The sequence below is a fragment of the Cynocephalus volans genome, chromosome 10 (genome assembly GCF_027409185.1).
Source record: "Cynocephalus volans isolate mCynVol1 chromosome 10, mCynVol1.pri, whole genome shotgun sequence".
NCBI classification, from domain to species: domain Eukaryota; kingdom Metazoa; phylum Chordata; class Mammalia; order Dermoptera; family Cynocephalidae; genus Cynocephalus; species Cynocephalus volans.
In genome coordinates, this window is record NC_084469.1 from 127,230,275 (window position 1) to 127,245,937 (window position 15,663).

At 38.8% G+C, this 15,663-nt stretch overlaps 1 protein-coding gene across 1 annotated transcript in view; it reads right to left on the reverse strand.

The window, feature by feature from the left end:
• Positions 1-15,663, reverse strand: part of HYDIN (HYDIN axonemal central pair apparatus protein) — a 364,550-nt gene that overhangs the window by 251,221 nt on the left and 97,666 nt on the right. The window contains exons 10-12 of the mRNA XM_063112309.1: positions 15,037-15,155; positions 10,159-10,382; positions 489-556 (exon numbers count right to left, since the gene is read on the reverse strand). Of these exons, the coding sequence (XP_062968379.1) occupies positions 489-556; positions 10,159-10,382; positions 15,037-15,155 (411 nt within the window). The remainder of the gene's footprint in view (positions 1-488; positions 557-10,158; positions 10,383-15,036; positions 15,156-15,663) is intronic.

Sequence of the window (15,663 nt, forward strand, 5' to 3'; positions counted from 1 at the left end):
ACCTGAATCAAACCACCACTGAGTCCACCTTAAACTTGACAGCATCTCTGTGAAGCAGTTGCTGTGTAGCCAGACTGGAAAATCAGAACCTGCATTTAAATAGAGTGTTCAGAATATTCAGAGAGTGGAATGAAGCCCGAGGCTCTCCTTTGTCTCACCACTGGAAGAGGGAAGATGGCCATGGCATGACAGCTGCTAGTGCTCAGGACACAGCGACTACTTTTACATATAAACTAGAAAATGGCACCCAAATACCACTGCCACAGAGGAAGGAAAGATCAATTCTTTTTTTTTTTTAATTTAATTTTATTTTGTCAATATACAATGTGGTTGATTATTGTGGCCCATTAAGGAAAGACCAATTCTACACACTCTTGGCTGGTACTCACTAAAAATAGTAAGAGGGGTTGTTTGTAAACCTTTCTTCTCCCATGAAGAGAGAAAAGGAATTCTACCTTATTTATAATTTAAAACGGAAAATGACTCACCAAAGGAAACATCACCAAAGTGCAGAGCAGGAACGTTAAAGTGGAAGGTAGGTCCAATGACACAGCCTCTGAAAGTAGGAATACAAATTGGGGGAGTAGGGAGAGAATCCAGTGAATTCAGGATAACATTCAGCAACTGGGGAGAGGGTAAGTTCTAAAAACCATAACTTGGCATTAAATAAATTATAGAATCTAGGATTTAAAGAGATTATGAGATGATGGTCTATCATAATGGTTCTTATAATTCTTTTCCAAGACTCGAACCACTGGTTTTAGCAAATGATGCTGTAGTTAACTTACTACCTTATTCCTACTAATGAATGGGGCAGAGACAGAGCAGACAGATCACTAAACCAATGAATGGCACAAAATATTGTTAATTTAGATGAGACACATATCATGTAAAGTTCTTAACTCATCCAGAAATAAAAATTGTAAGGCTAATCATATAACAAACATCCAAGACTACCAATGATTCCAGTAATCCCTGTCCCACACTTTCATAAAACTGTGTTTATTCCACTCCTGCCACCTAGCTGTGATCTTGGCCAGTCACTTTACCTCTATCAGCCTAAGTTTCTCTTTCTCATGTATAAAAGAGAGGACTGGGGTAGATGGTATTGAATGACCTGACCCCTTACTCTAAATGTTGATCTACAAGGGGACTTCAAAAAGTTTGTGAAAAAATAGAATCAAAAGATAAAAATAAAAAATACAAACTTTATTTCTCAACATAAGGTCTATCAAGTTCAAGACAACACTTTTATAAGTGATGATACCAGCCATTTAGTCTGTCCCGAAAGAACTGAAGGTCCTGGAAATTTATCCATGTTAATGCAGTCTTTTTTATATTATTAACTGAGGAAAAATGGGGGCCCTCTGAAGATTTTTAAGATTAGGAAACAAAAAGAAGTCAGAAAGAGACAAATCAAAACTTTAAGGTGAATGCCTAATGATTCCTCATTGAAACTCATAAAATTGCCCTTGTCTGATGAGATAAATGAGTAGGAGCATTGTTATAGTGGAAAAGGACTCTTTAATGAAACTTTCCTTGGTGTTTTTCTGCTAAAGCTTTGGCATACTTTCTCCAAACACTCATAATAAGCAGAGGTTATTGTTCTTTGGTCTTCCAAAAAGTCAACAAGCAAAATGCCTGAGTAGCCCAAAAAACTGTTGCCACAACCTTGGCTCTTGACTGATCCACTCTTGCTTTTCTACCTCTTGGTAGCCATGGCTTTGATTGTGCTTTGTCTTCAGGAAGGTACTGGTAAAGCCATGTGTCATCTCCTGTTACAATTCTTCAAAGAAATGCTGCAGGATCTTGATTCCCCTTGCTTAAAATTTCCATTGAAAGCTCTGCTCTTGTCTGTAGCTGATCTTGGTGCAACAGTTTTGGCATCTGTTGAATAGAAAGTTTGCTCAACTGTAATTTTTCAGTCAGAATTGTGTAAGCTGAACCAATTGGGATGTCTATGGTGTTGGTGTTTCTGCTGTTACTCATCCATCCTCTTCAATTAGGGCCTGAAGAAGATTATTTTTTCCCTCACAAATTGATGTGGATGCTCTGCCACTGCAGTCTTCATCTTCAATATTCTCTCCTCTCTTCTTAAAATGAATTATACATTTGTAAACTGCTGATTACTTTGGGGCACTGTCTTTATAAACTTTTTATAAATCATCAGTGATTTTTGCCCTTCTTCCACCCAAGCTTCACCATACATTTGATGTTTGTTCTTGCTTCAATTTTAGCAGAATTCATGCTGTTCTGATAGGGGCTCTTTTCAAACTGTCTTATCCTTCTTAGTGCCTCAGACTAGATCCTGCTTAGACATGTTATAAATAGTTAATACAAATTTATTTTGGTGCAAAAAGTTTTTGAAATCTATGCATAGTTTTTTCATAATATGCATTTTCCATGAAATTTTTGAAGATCTTTTGTATTCCTCTCTCAGTGCAAGGCCTCATGATCTTGGAGAGATGCTCTAGTTTAAAATAAACAATAGAGAGATTCTGCAACTTCTAGTTTACTTCAGGTGTGGTAGGTAGAATATTGGTTCCCAGAGGAGTACATCTGGAGTCTTAGGAGCTGAGGGCAGCCCCCTCTGCTCAGAAGCAGGCAAGGAGCATGCCTGGGGTCCTAGGCAGGAGCCAAGAGCAGCCCCCTCTGCTCAGAAGCAGGTAAGTGGCATGCCCAGGGTCCTAGGTAGGAGACAAGGGCAGCATCCCCTGCCCAGAAGCAGGAAAGGAGCACACCCGAGGTCCTAGGCAGGAGCTGAGGGGAGCCCCCTCCATCTGGAAGCAGGCAAGCAGCAGATTATGCTTGGAGTCCTAGGCAAGAGCCAACGGCAGCATCCCCCACCTGGAAGCAGGCAAAAGAGCACACTGAAAACATGACTTCCACATGAGTGGTCTACCACAAACACTGTCACAGCCATAGTTGCTGTAAAAGCAGCTTGATGTCACAGCAGCAGCCACAGATACCATGCAGGTGGCCTGCCAGACACTCAACTGCATTGACATAAGGAGAGTCACCAGTGGAGACCAGAAAAAGAAGAGGACATCTCTCTCCTCAAATCCCACTCCGGAGTAATAGAAGAAGCAACTGCTCTATCGGAAGACTGGATGTCAATGTAGAGAAACTAGAAATACAAAATTCCGAGAAAATATGACACCATCAAAAGGATACAGTAATTCTCAAATACCAGACTCTTTAGAGCAGGAAACCCTTGAAATGACTGAAAAGGAATTCTAAGCAACAATTTTAAGGAAACTCATGGAGATATATGAAGACTCAGTTAGACAACATAATGAAATGAGAAAAAAAATCCAGGATAGGAAGAGGAAATTTACAAAGAGATTAATACATTGAAAAAGAATGTAGCAGAACTCCTGGAACTGAAGGATTCATTCAGTGAAATAAAAAACCCAACTGGGCCGACCTCCTGGCACACTCGGGAGAGTGCAGCGCTGGGAGCGCAGCAGCGCTCCCACCGCGGGTTCGGATCCTATATAGGGATGGCCAGTGTGCTCACTGGCTGAGCGCAGTGCGGCCGGTCACACACACAAAAAACCCAACTGAGAGCTTAAGCAGCAGGCTAGAACAAGCAGAAGAATTTCTGATCTTGAAGATAGCCTTTTTGAAATAACCCAGGTGGACAAAAGAAGGAAAAAAGAATTTTTTAAAAATGGAGAAAATCTAAGAGGGCTAGCAGACAACCTTAACACACAAACATTCAAATCATGGGTATTCCAGAAGGGGAGGAGAAAGAAAAAAGGAATGGAAAACCTGTTCAATGAAATAATAACAGAAAACTTTCCAGGTATAGGGAGAGACACGGACCTTCAGATCTAGGAGGCTCGAAGATTCCCAAACTAATTCAACCCAAAATATCCTCTCCAAGACACATTATAGTCAAACAGGCAAAGCTCAAAGACAAAGAGAGAATCTTAAAAGAAGCAAGAAAAAGCATCAAGGTACCTATAAGGGAGCCTCTATCAGACTAACAGCAGACTCCTCAACAGAAACTCTACAGGCCAGAAGAAAATGGGATGATATATTCAAAGTACTAAAAGAAAAAAATTTCCATGAAGAATACTACCCAGCAACACTATCCTTCAGAAATGAGGAAGAAATAGTGTATTTTCCAGACAAATAAAAGATGCAGAAATTCACCACCACATGACCAGCCCTACAAGAAATCCTCAAGGGAGTCCTGCATCTGGAATCTGAAAAACTATAATCACTATCATGCATACACAAGAAAAAACAAAACCCATTGGTAGAATAAAAATGCAAATGAGAAAGAGAAAGAAACTAAATGTTACCACCACAAAAAACCATATTGACAATGAAACAAAGCAAACAAACTCTCAGTCTTTTTGGAAGAGGATAAGGAAACAATTCATTTTTCTAAAACTAGTAAGTAAAAGGGAAGAGTCAAGCATTTATCCTGTCTTTCCTATATGAATTGTTCCTCAGGGTAGCCATAAATAGCTGAGGAGGGAACATTTCTGTCTAGTAAAGTATCCCAGTTAGTAAATAAAGGGGGAATAAAATAATTAGAATATGGTATTTTGCAAATTCATATTGAAAAAATGAATCTAGCAATGATCATCAATGACTGCTAATGTCACAGAGAGACCATCAGAAATAATGGGCCTCCCGCAGTAAGAACATAGACCTCTGAAGCCAGTTGGTCATGGTGTATAATCCTTTTTATATAAGTTATGGGATTTGTTTGCTACTATTTTGTTGAGGATTTTTGTGTCTATATTCATAAAGGTTACTTGTTTTCAGCTTTCTTGTGATGTTTTTGTCTGTTTTTGGTATCAGGGTAATACTGGCCTCATAAAATGAGTTGGAAGGTGTGCCTACCTTTTCCATTTTTTAGAGAAGAATTTGTGGAGGATTGATGTCAACTCTTCATTGAACATTTAGTAGAATTTGCTAGTAGAGCCATCTCATTCTCATTTTTTTGTTTTTGTTTTTGTGTGGTAAGCTTTTTCATTACTATTTCAATCTCTCTATTACAGGTCTATTGAGATTTTTTGTTTATTCTTGAGTCAGTTTTAGTAGTTTGTATCTTTCTAGGAATTTTCCCATGTTATCTAGGTTATCTATTTTGTTGGTGTTCAGTGGTTCACAATGTTACCTAATAATTCCTGTTGGGTATAGTGTTCTGTAGATGTCTGTTAGGTCTAGCTGGTTTATAGTGTTCAACTCTTCTATTTCCTTTATGATATTCTGCTTAGTTTTTATATTTATTATTGAAAGTGGGGTATTGACATCTCCAACTATCATAGTTGAATTGTCTATTTCTCCCTTTAATTCTACCTGTTTGTGCTTCATGTATTTTGGTGCTCTGCTGTTAAGTGTGTACATATTTATAACTGTCATATCTTCTTGATAGATTGACTCATTTATCATTGTAAAATGTCCTTTTTTTTTTGCCTTGAGTAACAATTTTTATTTTGAATTATATTTCGTCTGATATTAATATAAGCCACTCCATCTTTCTTTTGGTCACTGTTTGTATGGTATATATTTTTCATCCTTTGAGTTTCAACCTATTCCCATCTTTAACTTATCTCTTGTAGAAAGCATATAGTTGGATCATGGTTGTTTTGTTTTAATCCATTCTGCCAACATCTGCCTTTTGATTGGAGTTCTTAATATACTTACATTTAATGTAATTACTGATAAGGTAGTATTTATGTCTTACATTTTGCTATTTGTTTTCTGTATGTTTTATGTCCTTTTTGTTCCTGTATTCTTCCATTGCCTTCCTTTGTGTTAAATGGATATTTTCTTGTGTACCCTTTTAATTCCCATGTTGTTTCTTTCACTGAATTTTTTAGCTAGTTTAGGGAATAGTTTAGAGAATGGGCAATTATACCCTGAATTTGGATAAATAATTCAAAGAGTCAAAAGTTAGGCAGTAGGATTCATGTGAGAGGAACATCTGATAAACTCAAATTCACAAGTCACTGCACCTTATATACAACTTTGCATGGAGGAGGTTCTCAAAAAGAGTTTATTAAATGAATATCCAAAATACATATTTATTCCTAAAAAGAGTAGCCACATATGTGTGCTGATGGTGAGATGCAGTATTAATTATTAGGTCTGAAAACAGGGAATAGCCAGGTGAAATTAGGATGGGCTCTCGTATTCAATATGAGGGACAATTAGCCTGTCTTGGACAACATTTCCCCTTTCTTTGGTCTGCCTGAAAGGTAAAATTGTGGTGCTTTAACATCCTGTACTTTCTTACCTACAGATAGGGCCATTATTCCTTTTATTTTAAATGTTTGTAAGAGCAGAGATTTAAGGTTTTATCTTCCCCATCTTTGTATGGAGTCTTATTTACGAGGCTGGATGTGGTGGAGGGTACTCATGATTCTGCGCAATACTTCCCAATGTCAAGAAGTCAGAAAGCCTTGATTCAAAAGCTTTCAAGAGTTGATCTGCCGAAGCTTGTCAAGGGTCCTCAAGATACCACATACTCTGTAAGTGGGAGATGGAGGTCACATTTGCAAGTCTGCTCTTCCTGCTTCTCCAGATAACCACCTCCAAGGCTTGTCATGAGATGTGAGTTGTTATGGAGGTGGGAAGTGGGCTGAAGTTCATATGATGTGGAAGTGTACTCCCATACTACTCATATTATACACATACTCGAACGATATTAACCATGGGCCGGCGTAAGTACAATGCATCTTCTTGAAGAGTCAATGTTATTCAAGTATTTGGAATATAACTCAATTTTTTCTATTATAACAAACACAGATGTAATTATAGAAGAGAATGTAGATGTCATGACACAGAACCCTGGAGGCACATGTATTCACTCTCCTTAGTTGTTAGGGGTTATATCTGTTTGCTAGGGCTGCCATAACAAAGTGCCACAGACTAGGTGGCTTAAACAACAGAAATTTATTTCTGTCATTGTCAGAGGGTTGGTACTGGGTTATTTTTTCCTGAGGACTTCTTTCCTTAGCTTGTGGATATCTTCTTTTTATGTCTTCAAATGGTCTTTTTCTCTGTATGTATCTGTGTCCTAATCTCCTTTTCTTATAAGGATACCAATCATATTTGATTAGAGCTCTCCATATGGCCTCATTTTACCTGAATTAATTCTTGGAAGGTCCCTTCTCCAAAAACAGTCACGTTCTGTTGTAGTGGGTGTTAGAACTTCAACATACTAATTTTGAGGGGACACAATTCAGCCCAGGGGTACTCAGGTGGAAGAGTTTGAGATTAAATGGTAATCACCTTTGAGCAAATCTTTGAGCAAGATTCTGAATTTCCAGTAGATATCACAAAATCAATAAATTTTCCTAGGATCCTTCAAGGCCATATGAGTCTGTCTCTTTTCTATGTTACCTTCAGGCTCCCAGGGAGACCTCAGCTTGTAGATGGAGGGAAGCCCTGCTAGCAGTAACCGTAATTAAGAGAGATTGCCATGGTTGTTAATAACCTGTTGCTGTGGGACTCCAAACAGAGTCAGAGCAATGTGTTCTGAAGATATGACCTTTCTAAACACCAGGAATAGAAGTTGTAGATCTGCCCAGTGGGTTGGTAACAGAGAATATCTTTTCAAAACCCGAGACAAACTCTGCTACTAATGATTTTCAGTTATCACAAGCAGCTGGAGAAGCCATCAAAAGGCCTTTAGCATAAAACATGCAAGTGTCTAGCCTTGGCTGACTGACACTGTAAGTGGACATTTTTTTCACAATGCTTGGAGGCATTATAGGTGAGATAATTTAAAAAATTTTCTTAAAATAAAAATGAAAGATGAAGGTTCAGAGAAACTGTGATAATAGCAAAAGCTTAGTCAAGATAATTTTTTTTTTGAACACCTGTGTCCCAAGAGACATCTATAAGTAAATGAAGAGATGAGCCACACTTACAGCAAATGGCTTATATCCAAAATATATAAAGAACATCTGCAAATTAATAAGGCACACAAATATTTATAAAACTAGAGAATAGACAAGTACACATTTCACAAGAGATGATATTTATGTATTCAATAAACATGTAATATTAATATTTATATGTTATCAAGAAAATTCATAACTAAAGCACAATGTAATATTTCCACTCACACACAAGAATGGCCAAAATGTAAAAGATAAAAAACACCAAGCATTGATGAAGATGTGAAGCAACTGGAATGCTCATACCTGGCTGTGGGAATGTAAATTGGTACAGAGAGTGTGGAAAACTGCTTGAGAATATCTACTTTTTTTTTTTTTCTTAATTTTATTTTGTCGATATACAATGTGGTTGATTATTGTGGCCCATTACCAAAACCCCTCTCCCTCCTCCCTCTCCCCCCTCCCACCCAACAATGTCCTTTCTGTTTGCTTGTCGTATCAACTTCAAGGAATTGTAGTTGTTATGTCTCGGTTTTTGTGTGTGTGTGTGTGAATTTATTTATTTATTTTTAGCTCCCACCAATAAGTGAGAACATGTGGTATTTCTCTTTCTGTGCCTGACTTGTTTCACTTAATATAATTCTCTCAAGATCCATCAATGTTGTTGCAAATGGCAGTATTTCATTCGTTTTTATAGCTGAGTAGTATTCCATTGTGTAGATGTACCACATTTTCCGTATCCACTCATCTGATGATGGACATTTGGGCTGGTTCCAACTCTTGGCTATTGTAAAGAGTGCTGCAATGAACATTGGGGAACAGGTATACCTTCCACTTGATGATTTCCATTCCTCTGGGTATATTTCCAGCAGTGGGATAGCTGGGTCATATGGCAGATCTATCTGCAATTGTTTGAGGAACCTCCATACCATTTTCCATAGAGGCTGCACCATTTTGCAGTCCCACCAACAATGTATGAGAGTTCCTTTTTCTCCGCAGCCTCGCCAGCATTTATCGTTCAGTCTTTTGGATTTTAGCCATCCTAACTGGGGTTAGATGGTATCTCAGTGTGGTTTTGATTTGCATTTCCCAGATGCTGAGTGGTGCTAAGCACTTTTTCATATGTCTGTTGGCCATTTGTATATCTTCCTTAGAGAAATGCCTATTTAGCTCTTTTGCCCATTTTTTAATTGGGTTGCTTGTTTTTTTCTTTTAAAGTTATTTGAGTTCCTTGTATATTCTGGATATTAATCCTTTGTCAGATGTATATTTTGCAAATATTTTCTCCCACTCTGTTGGTTGTCTTTTAACTCTTTTAATTGTTTCTTTTGCTGTGCAGAAGCTTTTTAGTTTGATATAATCCCATTTGTTTATTTTATTTTTGGTTGCCCGTGCTTTTGGGGTCGTATTCATGAAGTCTGTGTCCAGCCCTATTTCCTGAAGTGTCTCTCCTAGGTTTTCTTTAAGAAGTTTTATTGTTTCAGGGTATATATTTAATTCTTTAATCCATTTTGAGTTGAGTTTAGTGTATGGTGAAAGGTATGGATCTAGTTTCATTCTCCTGCATATTGATATCCAGTTCTCCCAGCACCATTTGCTAAAGAGGCAGTCTCTTCCCCAGTGTATAGGCTTGGAGCCTTTGTCAAAGATCAGATGGCTGTAGGTGTGTGGGTTGATTTCTGGATTCTCTAATCTATTCCATTGATCAGTGTGTCTGTTTTTATGCCAGTACTGTATTGTTTTGGTTATTATAGCTTTGTAGTATAGTTTAAAGTCAGGTAGTGTTATGCCTCCAGCTTTATTTTTTTGCTCAGCGTTGCTTTGGCTATGCATGGTCTTTTGTTATTCCATATAAATGTCTGGATAGTTCTTTCCATTTCTGAGAAAAATGTCATTCGAATTTTGATGGGGATTGCATTGAATTTGTATATCACTTTGGGTAGTATGGACATTTTCACCATGGTGTTACTGCAATAACTTATTTTCTCTAAACATCCTAAAATATAGAGAGTAAGTAGAAACTAGTTTAATGTTTAAATCCTTATTTTATAAGGTTATAACTTACAGAAAAACAAGATTCTGAAATAGCGTCTGTATCCTTATTACAATAATGTTATACACATTCACTAGGGAAACACTGGCAGAAATTCAACACACCCTATTATGCTGATGTGTTCACATCAACAGACAGTTATGAACATCCAAGACATTATTTAGTTTTGAAGTTCAAAAGAGCAGTAGGTAAAAACTTCAGTTAGTTTGTACATTAGTTATAAATGTACCTTACCTAATGGTCAATTTCACAGGCTCAGGTGACCCATTAACATTGACCAGGAACTCTTCTTCGAAGTGCCCAAGGATGGCAGAACTGAAAGAGATCTGGACAGCTTGGACTCCGTTTGGTTCAATGATGCCTTCCTTGGGACTGAACACAAAACAGGCTCCCAAAGCAGAATTTGGAGGGATCACGTTGAAGAGGGCATCAATGCTGCCTTTGTTGGATAGGATCGCCTAGATCAATCACAGGCAAGAATGAAAAGGTCAATGGACCTCTGATCTATTTCCATATAAACATGTGGCTATATTGTTTAACACCAACACAAAGAAAGGTGCAGAAATTAGAACCAAAGAAAAACTCTCAGGAAGAAATAAACAGTCTGATGTCTTAAAATGTTTGAAGGTAGGACCCCCAAGCCAGAAAATAATTTTGTTTTTTGTCTCCTCCTTAAAATGAAGTTAGTCATCTGTATATTATGCTATAAATACTGATCATAATCACATCTATTCGTTTAATACCTTTTTTTAATACTCTATACAGTAACCAAGGAAAGGTAGGTATTTCTCTTACACGCATGAGAAGGCTGAGGTTAAGTGGCATACTGAAAAATAAAAAGCAAGTCATAATAGAGGATCAAGATCTACCTAAGCCTGTGCTTAAAATGTAGCTTGAAGAATGTAAATGAGATGTCATTGTGGATTCCAGATGACAAGGATTCTCTTTATTATGCTATTAGTTTTGATCCTACAAGGATATTTTCATCTCAATCTCTATTGGATAAATGATTCTTCTGGAATTCTTATGCAAGCAATTGTTTTACCCCTGGAAAGTTTTATTCCTATATTCCCATGCTCTGGAACCATGTTACTGCCCATATTTGATTGCACAGTAGGTTTCGTGTGTGTGTGTGAAGCAGTCCGGCCTGGCTTTCACAGTCCTCCACAGCTGGCCTCAGTCTACCTTTTCCACCCCCACCTCCTACAATTCCTGTATAGGAACCTGCACTACAGCCACACTGTTATATTCCTGGCCTCAAAGACACCACCTCTATCGCCAGGGCCATCCTTACACCTAGAAGGGTGAACAACATATTCTCTTGATTTATATAGGACCTGTCCTCAACCTACACTTACAGCACTGGAGGACAAAGAGCACAGGAGATGGTGAAGAAACATTCAGAAAGTCAGCAGGAAAAAGTGAAGCATGTCAGGGTCTGGAAACTGACGGGGGAGGATTCGCAAACAGGTCAAATGTGGACAGGGGTCAGGAGAATAAGCTCTAAGAAAAAGTAAGAGATTTTTTTTTCTTTCATTTTTAAAAAAAAATTAGAGGTCATCCCTGACCTTAAAGAAGAGAGTAAATAAAGGGGGTATGATTGCAGAATCCAGAAGACAAATGTTAAGGGAGAGAACAAGTGCAAGGAAATAGTGGTTGACTATTTTAGATTCCTGTTTTGAGAAGATTCACGGTGAAAAGTAAGAAAGGAAGTGGCAAAGCCGTGGGAAGGTACTTTAGCGGAGACTCCTTATTAGTGAGATAATGCATACTCAGTGCCCAGCCTGGAGGAAGTGCTCACCAAAGTGCTGCCTGCTGTGGTCATAAGAGAGAGAGGCTGGGCAACCAAGGAATGGGTCTGGGTGGCTGCAGGGAGGGATGAGTTCGTGGGCTCAGGTTGCCTCTGGAGAATCAGGGAAGAGGGCACCAGGAGCACGTGTAGGAGAGAAAGTGGCAGCAGCCTCTGCAGAGCAGGACGACCACTGCTGCCAAGAGAAGATGGCCAATGCACCAAAATGTGTACATAAATAATTGCTGCTTGCTATTTTATTCTCTTTTTATGTTTATTTCCCATCTCGCCCTTAATTCCTTTTAAAGAGACCATGTAGAAAAGTGGTTAAGGCCAGGGACCCTGGAGCCAAACTGCCAGGGTTCAAACTCGGTTTTGCCTTTGACTTACTAGCTGTATAACTTAGCTTCTCTGTGCCTCAGTTTCCCCATCTGTAAAATGTGAGTACTATTAACTTCTCATATTGCTATAAGATTAAATTTATTAGTTTATGCAATTTTTAGAATAGTGACTGGCAAACAGTGCTTATAAATGAAAGTGATTGTTATTTACATCCCCAGTGCGAAGCAGAATGGGTTTAGAATTTCCCTCTGCTTAAGAAGTGACCAACATATACTAGTGGTAACTCGAAGGCAACGCGAAGGTTTTAGTGGTAACTTGCAGGACCCTTGTTCTTCTCTTTGAGAAGATGCATGGATTGCCTTTTCATGTGTTTGTGTTTTCTGTTAACAGGAATGTTTTACCCAGATTTTCTTTACGGTGATAGTTCCTCTATTTTCAAGAACGTGCATGCTGTTCTTCTGTCTCTGACAAAGAGGCACCTACTTATGAATACAGAATCCAGCAAATAGTTTAGGACATAATTCCGAGGCCTTTGATTACTGGTAATACTCTTAACCTTGCAGTCCAACTCCTTGGAGAGGAGAAAATTTATAATAGAACCTCCCCTGTCGTTTGTTTTCCTTCTTAATTACGCCGGGGAATAGTGTATACGCAGGGGTTATAGCTTATTCTTTATGTATCTGCTAAGCTCAGCAATGACTCAGGACAATAGCTAGTTATTCAAATTTGTCTCAAGTAGGTAATGTAATAAATTGTAGGAGAGGCAATGAGGCATTAGCATTAAATACGCAGAGAGTGCAGAATATTCCCATAAGAAGCACCTGACCATGTCCTTCTCTGCCTCTGCACAGTAATCAGAACTGTCTAATATGATGCATCGCCTTGTTTAACACTTATTTAGCTGGCTGTGGTTTGCTATACTGTTAAAATCTGGAAATGGTGGCCTGAAGTACACTTCTATTACATTTATACTCGGGGAAACCCTATCCAGTTTGCATCAAAACTAAAGATTCTTTTCTGATGTGGCATCCATAAGGTAAGATGTAAGGTAAATTCACACTGGCTAAACTGCAGACAGAATATCAATTTAATAAGAACGATTGTACTTTTTCCCTCTCTCCCTAAGTGACCCTTCTCTCTAATGTGATATAGAACAATGCAGCATATAGCTGTGCCACTTTTCATTTTAGGACAGTTATGCGACCAACTTTTTCATTTAAATTATGTTCCTGTGTATATTCCATCTCGTCATGACGTTAACATCTCCGTTTACCTCTCGTGTCATCCCATTTAGGCTACAGTTACCCTAGTGGGAAGTGGGATGCCCAACATTGTCCCCTCCCAGGTTAGGCTGGGCTTGAGCTGAGTTGGCTGTAAGCTGGATTTGCCTGAGGTGACAGAGCGGGAGACTGAACCCCCAAAGGGCTGAAAGGCCTGCAAAGGGTTTTCTCTTCCCAGGACAAGATAGAGGATCCTAATAACCCAGCACTCACTAACACTTATAAGCCGTATGACCTTGCCCAGTTACTTAACTCCTCTGGAAGTCAGGTTTGCGGTTCCCTAAACCCATTTCCTCTTCTTCTGCACTTACAGCTAGACCACATGTCCCGTCTCTGTTGCAGTTACAGTTGCAGCTAGTGATGTGAATGAAAGTGAAATGTGCCACCTCCAGTGCCACTTCCTATAAAAATCTCATGTACACTCCTTCATGCTCTTTCCCCTTCTGCCAGAGGGATACAGGTGAGACCACAATCTTTCAGGCCACTTGGTAGAGATGGCTGAGCAGAAGATGGAGGGAGCCTGAGTTCCAGATAATCTGCTGGAGGAGAGCACCTACCGATTAGGAGCCTTTGTTTTGGACATTATGTAAGCAACAAAAGGAACTTAGATCATGTTTGAGATATTACATATTTTTGTATTTGTTACAGTATCAAGCATTACCTTAGCTAGTGAAACTTCTCTAAGCCTCAGCTTACCCAGCTATCAAATGGGAACAGTAATTGTATCTACGCTGCAGGGTTTTTGTGAGGACAAAGGGCACTAATGCATGTCAAAGCAAGAGCACTAGCTTAACACACATGAAGGGCGATGCTGTTGATGGTATTAATCACTACATACCTCATAGTTCTCATTTGAATAATATGTATAATATAACCTACCTTTCACATTTTTGTAAGGATTAGAAATTACACACGTGTGCACAAACACACAGAGACATGCACACACAGTGGAGCATGGAACCTGAAACCTATTTGTCACTCATTAAAAAATTGCTTGTATTGCCTGTATAAAAATATAAACATACACAATTTAGAAACCTTTCTAAAACAAAATTTCAATGGTTACAGTTTGATATGGTGTAAAAATATGCCCCAGTTACAAATTTAGTGATGAGATGACATTGAAGTAACTTTGATCCTAAAGAACCCATGAACACATCTTGTAAAATTGCATTTTCTATTTAATTGGAAAGACAAAACAGGGAGGTCTCTTCCAAAAACCATGATGATTGGTTTTTAAAACATGGATTGCAGACTAGCACATTCAGAGAAAATTCGAAAGTGTGAAAACAGCTATGCTCATTAGGACGTTCTAGAAAATGTGAAAGGTTCTTTATCCTCTGATCTGTAGAATTTATGTTGTCAGAGAACAAGTACTAAACAGATGGAGAAATATATTTATGGTTTTCCCCTTTGCAGTCTACAATATGATGAAGATAAAACCAATTAAATTATGGCTTTGATGCTTTTTAGCTTTTAGTAAAGTTAGAAGGGGTTGATGAAGAAGGGAAAAGCTCTTCCCCTCAGCACGGCTAGAGACAGGAGGACAAGGCAGAGGATTCTGGGGTCTGAATAAGGATGAGTGATGCCAAATGTATGTGATCGTAAAAAATTACTGTAAAATAAAAACACACACAAAATAAATCCAATGAACAAAGCCACGTACTGTTTGACATCTTAATGAACAATTCTAGTGCTTACCTCATAACAATGTACAGATCCAACAAAAACTTTCCCAATATCCAGCATTTCGAAGTTGAAGTGAATCTTGGGTCCCATCCCTTCCCCTTTGATTCGGAGGGGCAGACGGATCTCTCGGCCTACGAAAACAATTCAGGCTTTATTACCCCAAATGATGCTTTATTACCCAAAATACCCATAACTTGTTTCCAATGTAAACAATCAAGATTATTAAACAACTCCCTGCACTGCACTGAGAGAGCTGCAATTTAACCAAAGCTGAAAATTTACCTTATATTTAGGAAATAGAAGTACTGCTAGTTTACCTTTAGGGATAGGCTATTGATAGAATTTGGATGTGTTGTCCCTCCCCAAACTCATGTCAAAATCTGATCCCCAATGTGGCAGTGTTGGGAGCTGTTTGGGTCATGGGGGTGGATCCCTCATGAATGGATTAATGCTCTCCCTGGGGTGTGGGTAGTGAGTGAGTTCTTGCTCTATTAGTTCCCACGAGAGCTGGTTGTTTAAAAGACCCTGGCACCTCCTCTCTCTCTCTCTCTCCCTCTCTCTTGCTTCCTCTAGCCACATGGCTGCCTGCTGCTTTCCACCATGAGTAGAAGCAGCCTGAGGCCCACACCAGATGCAGCT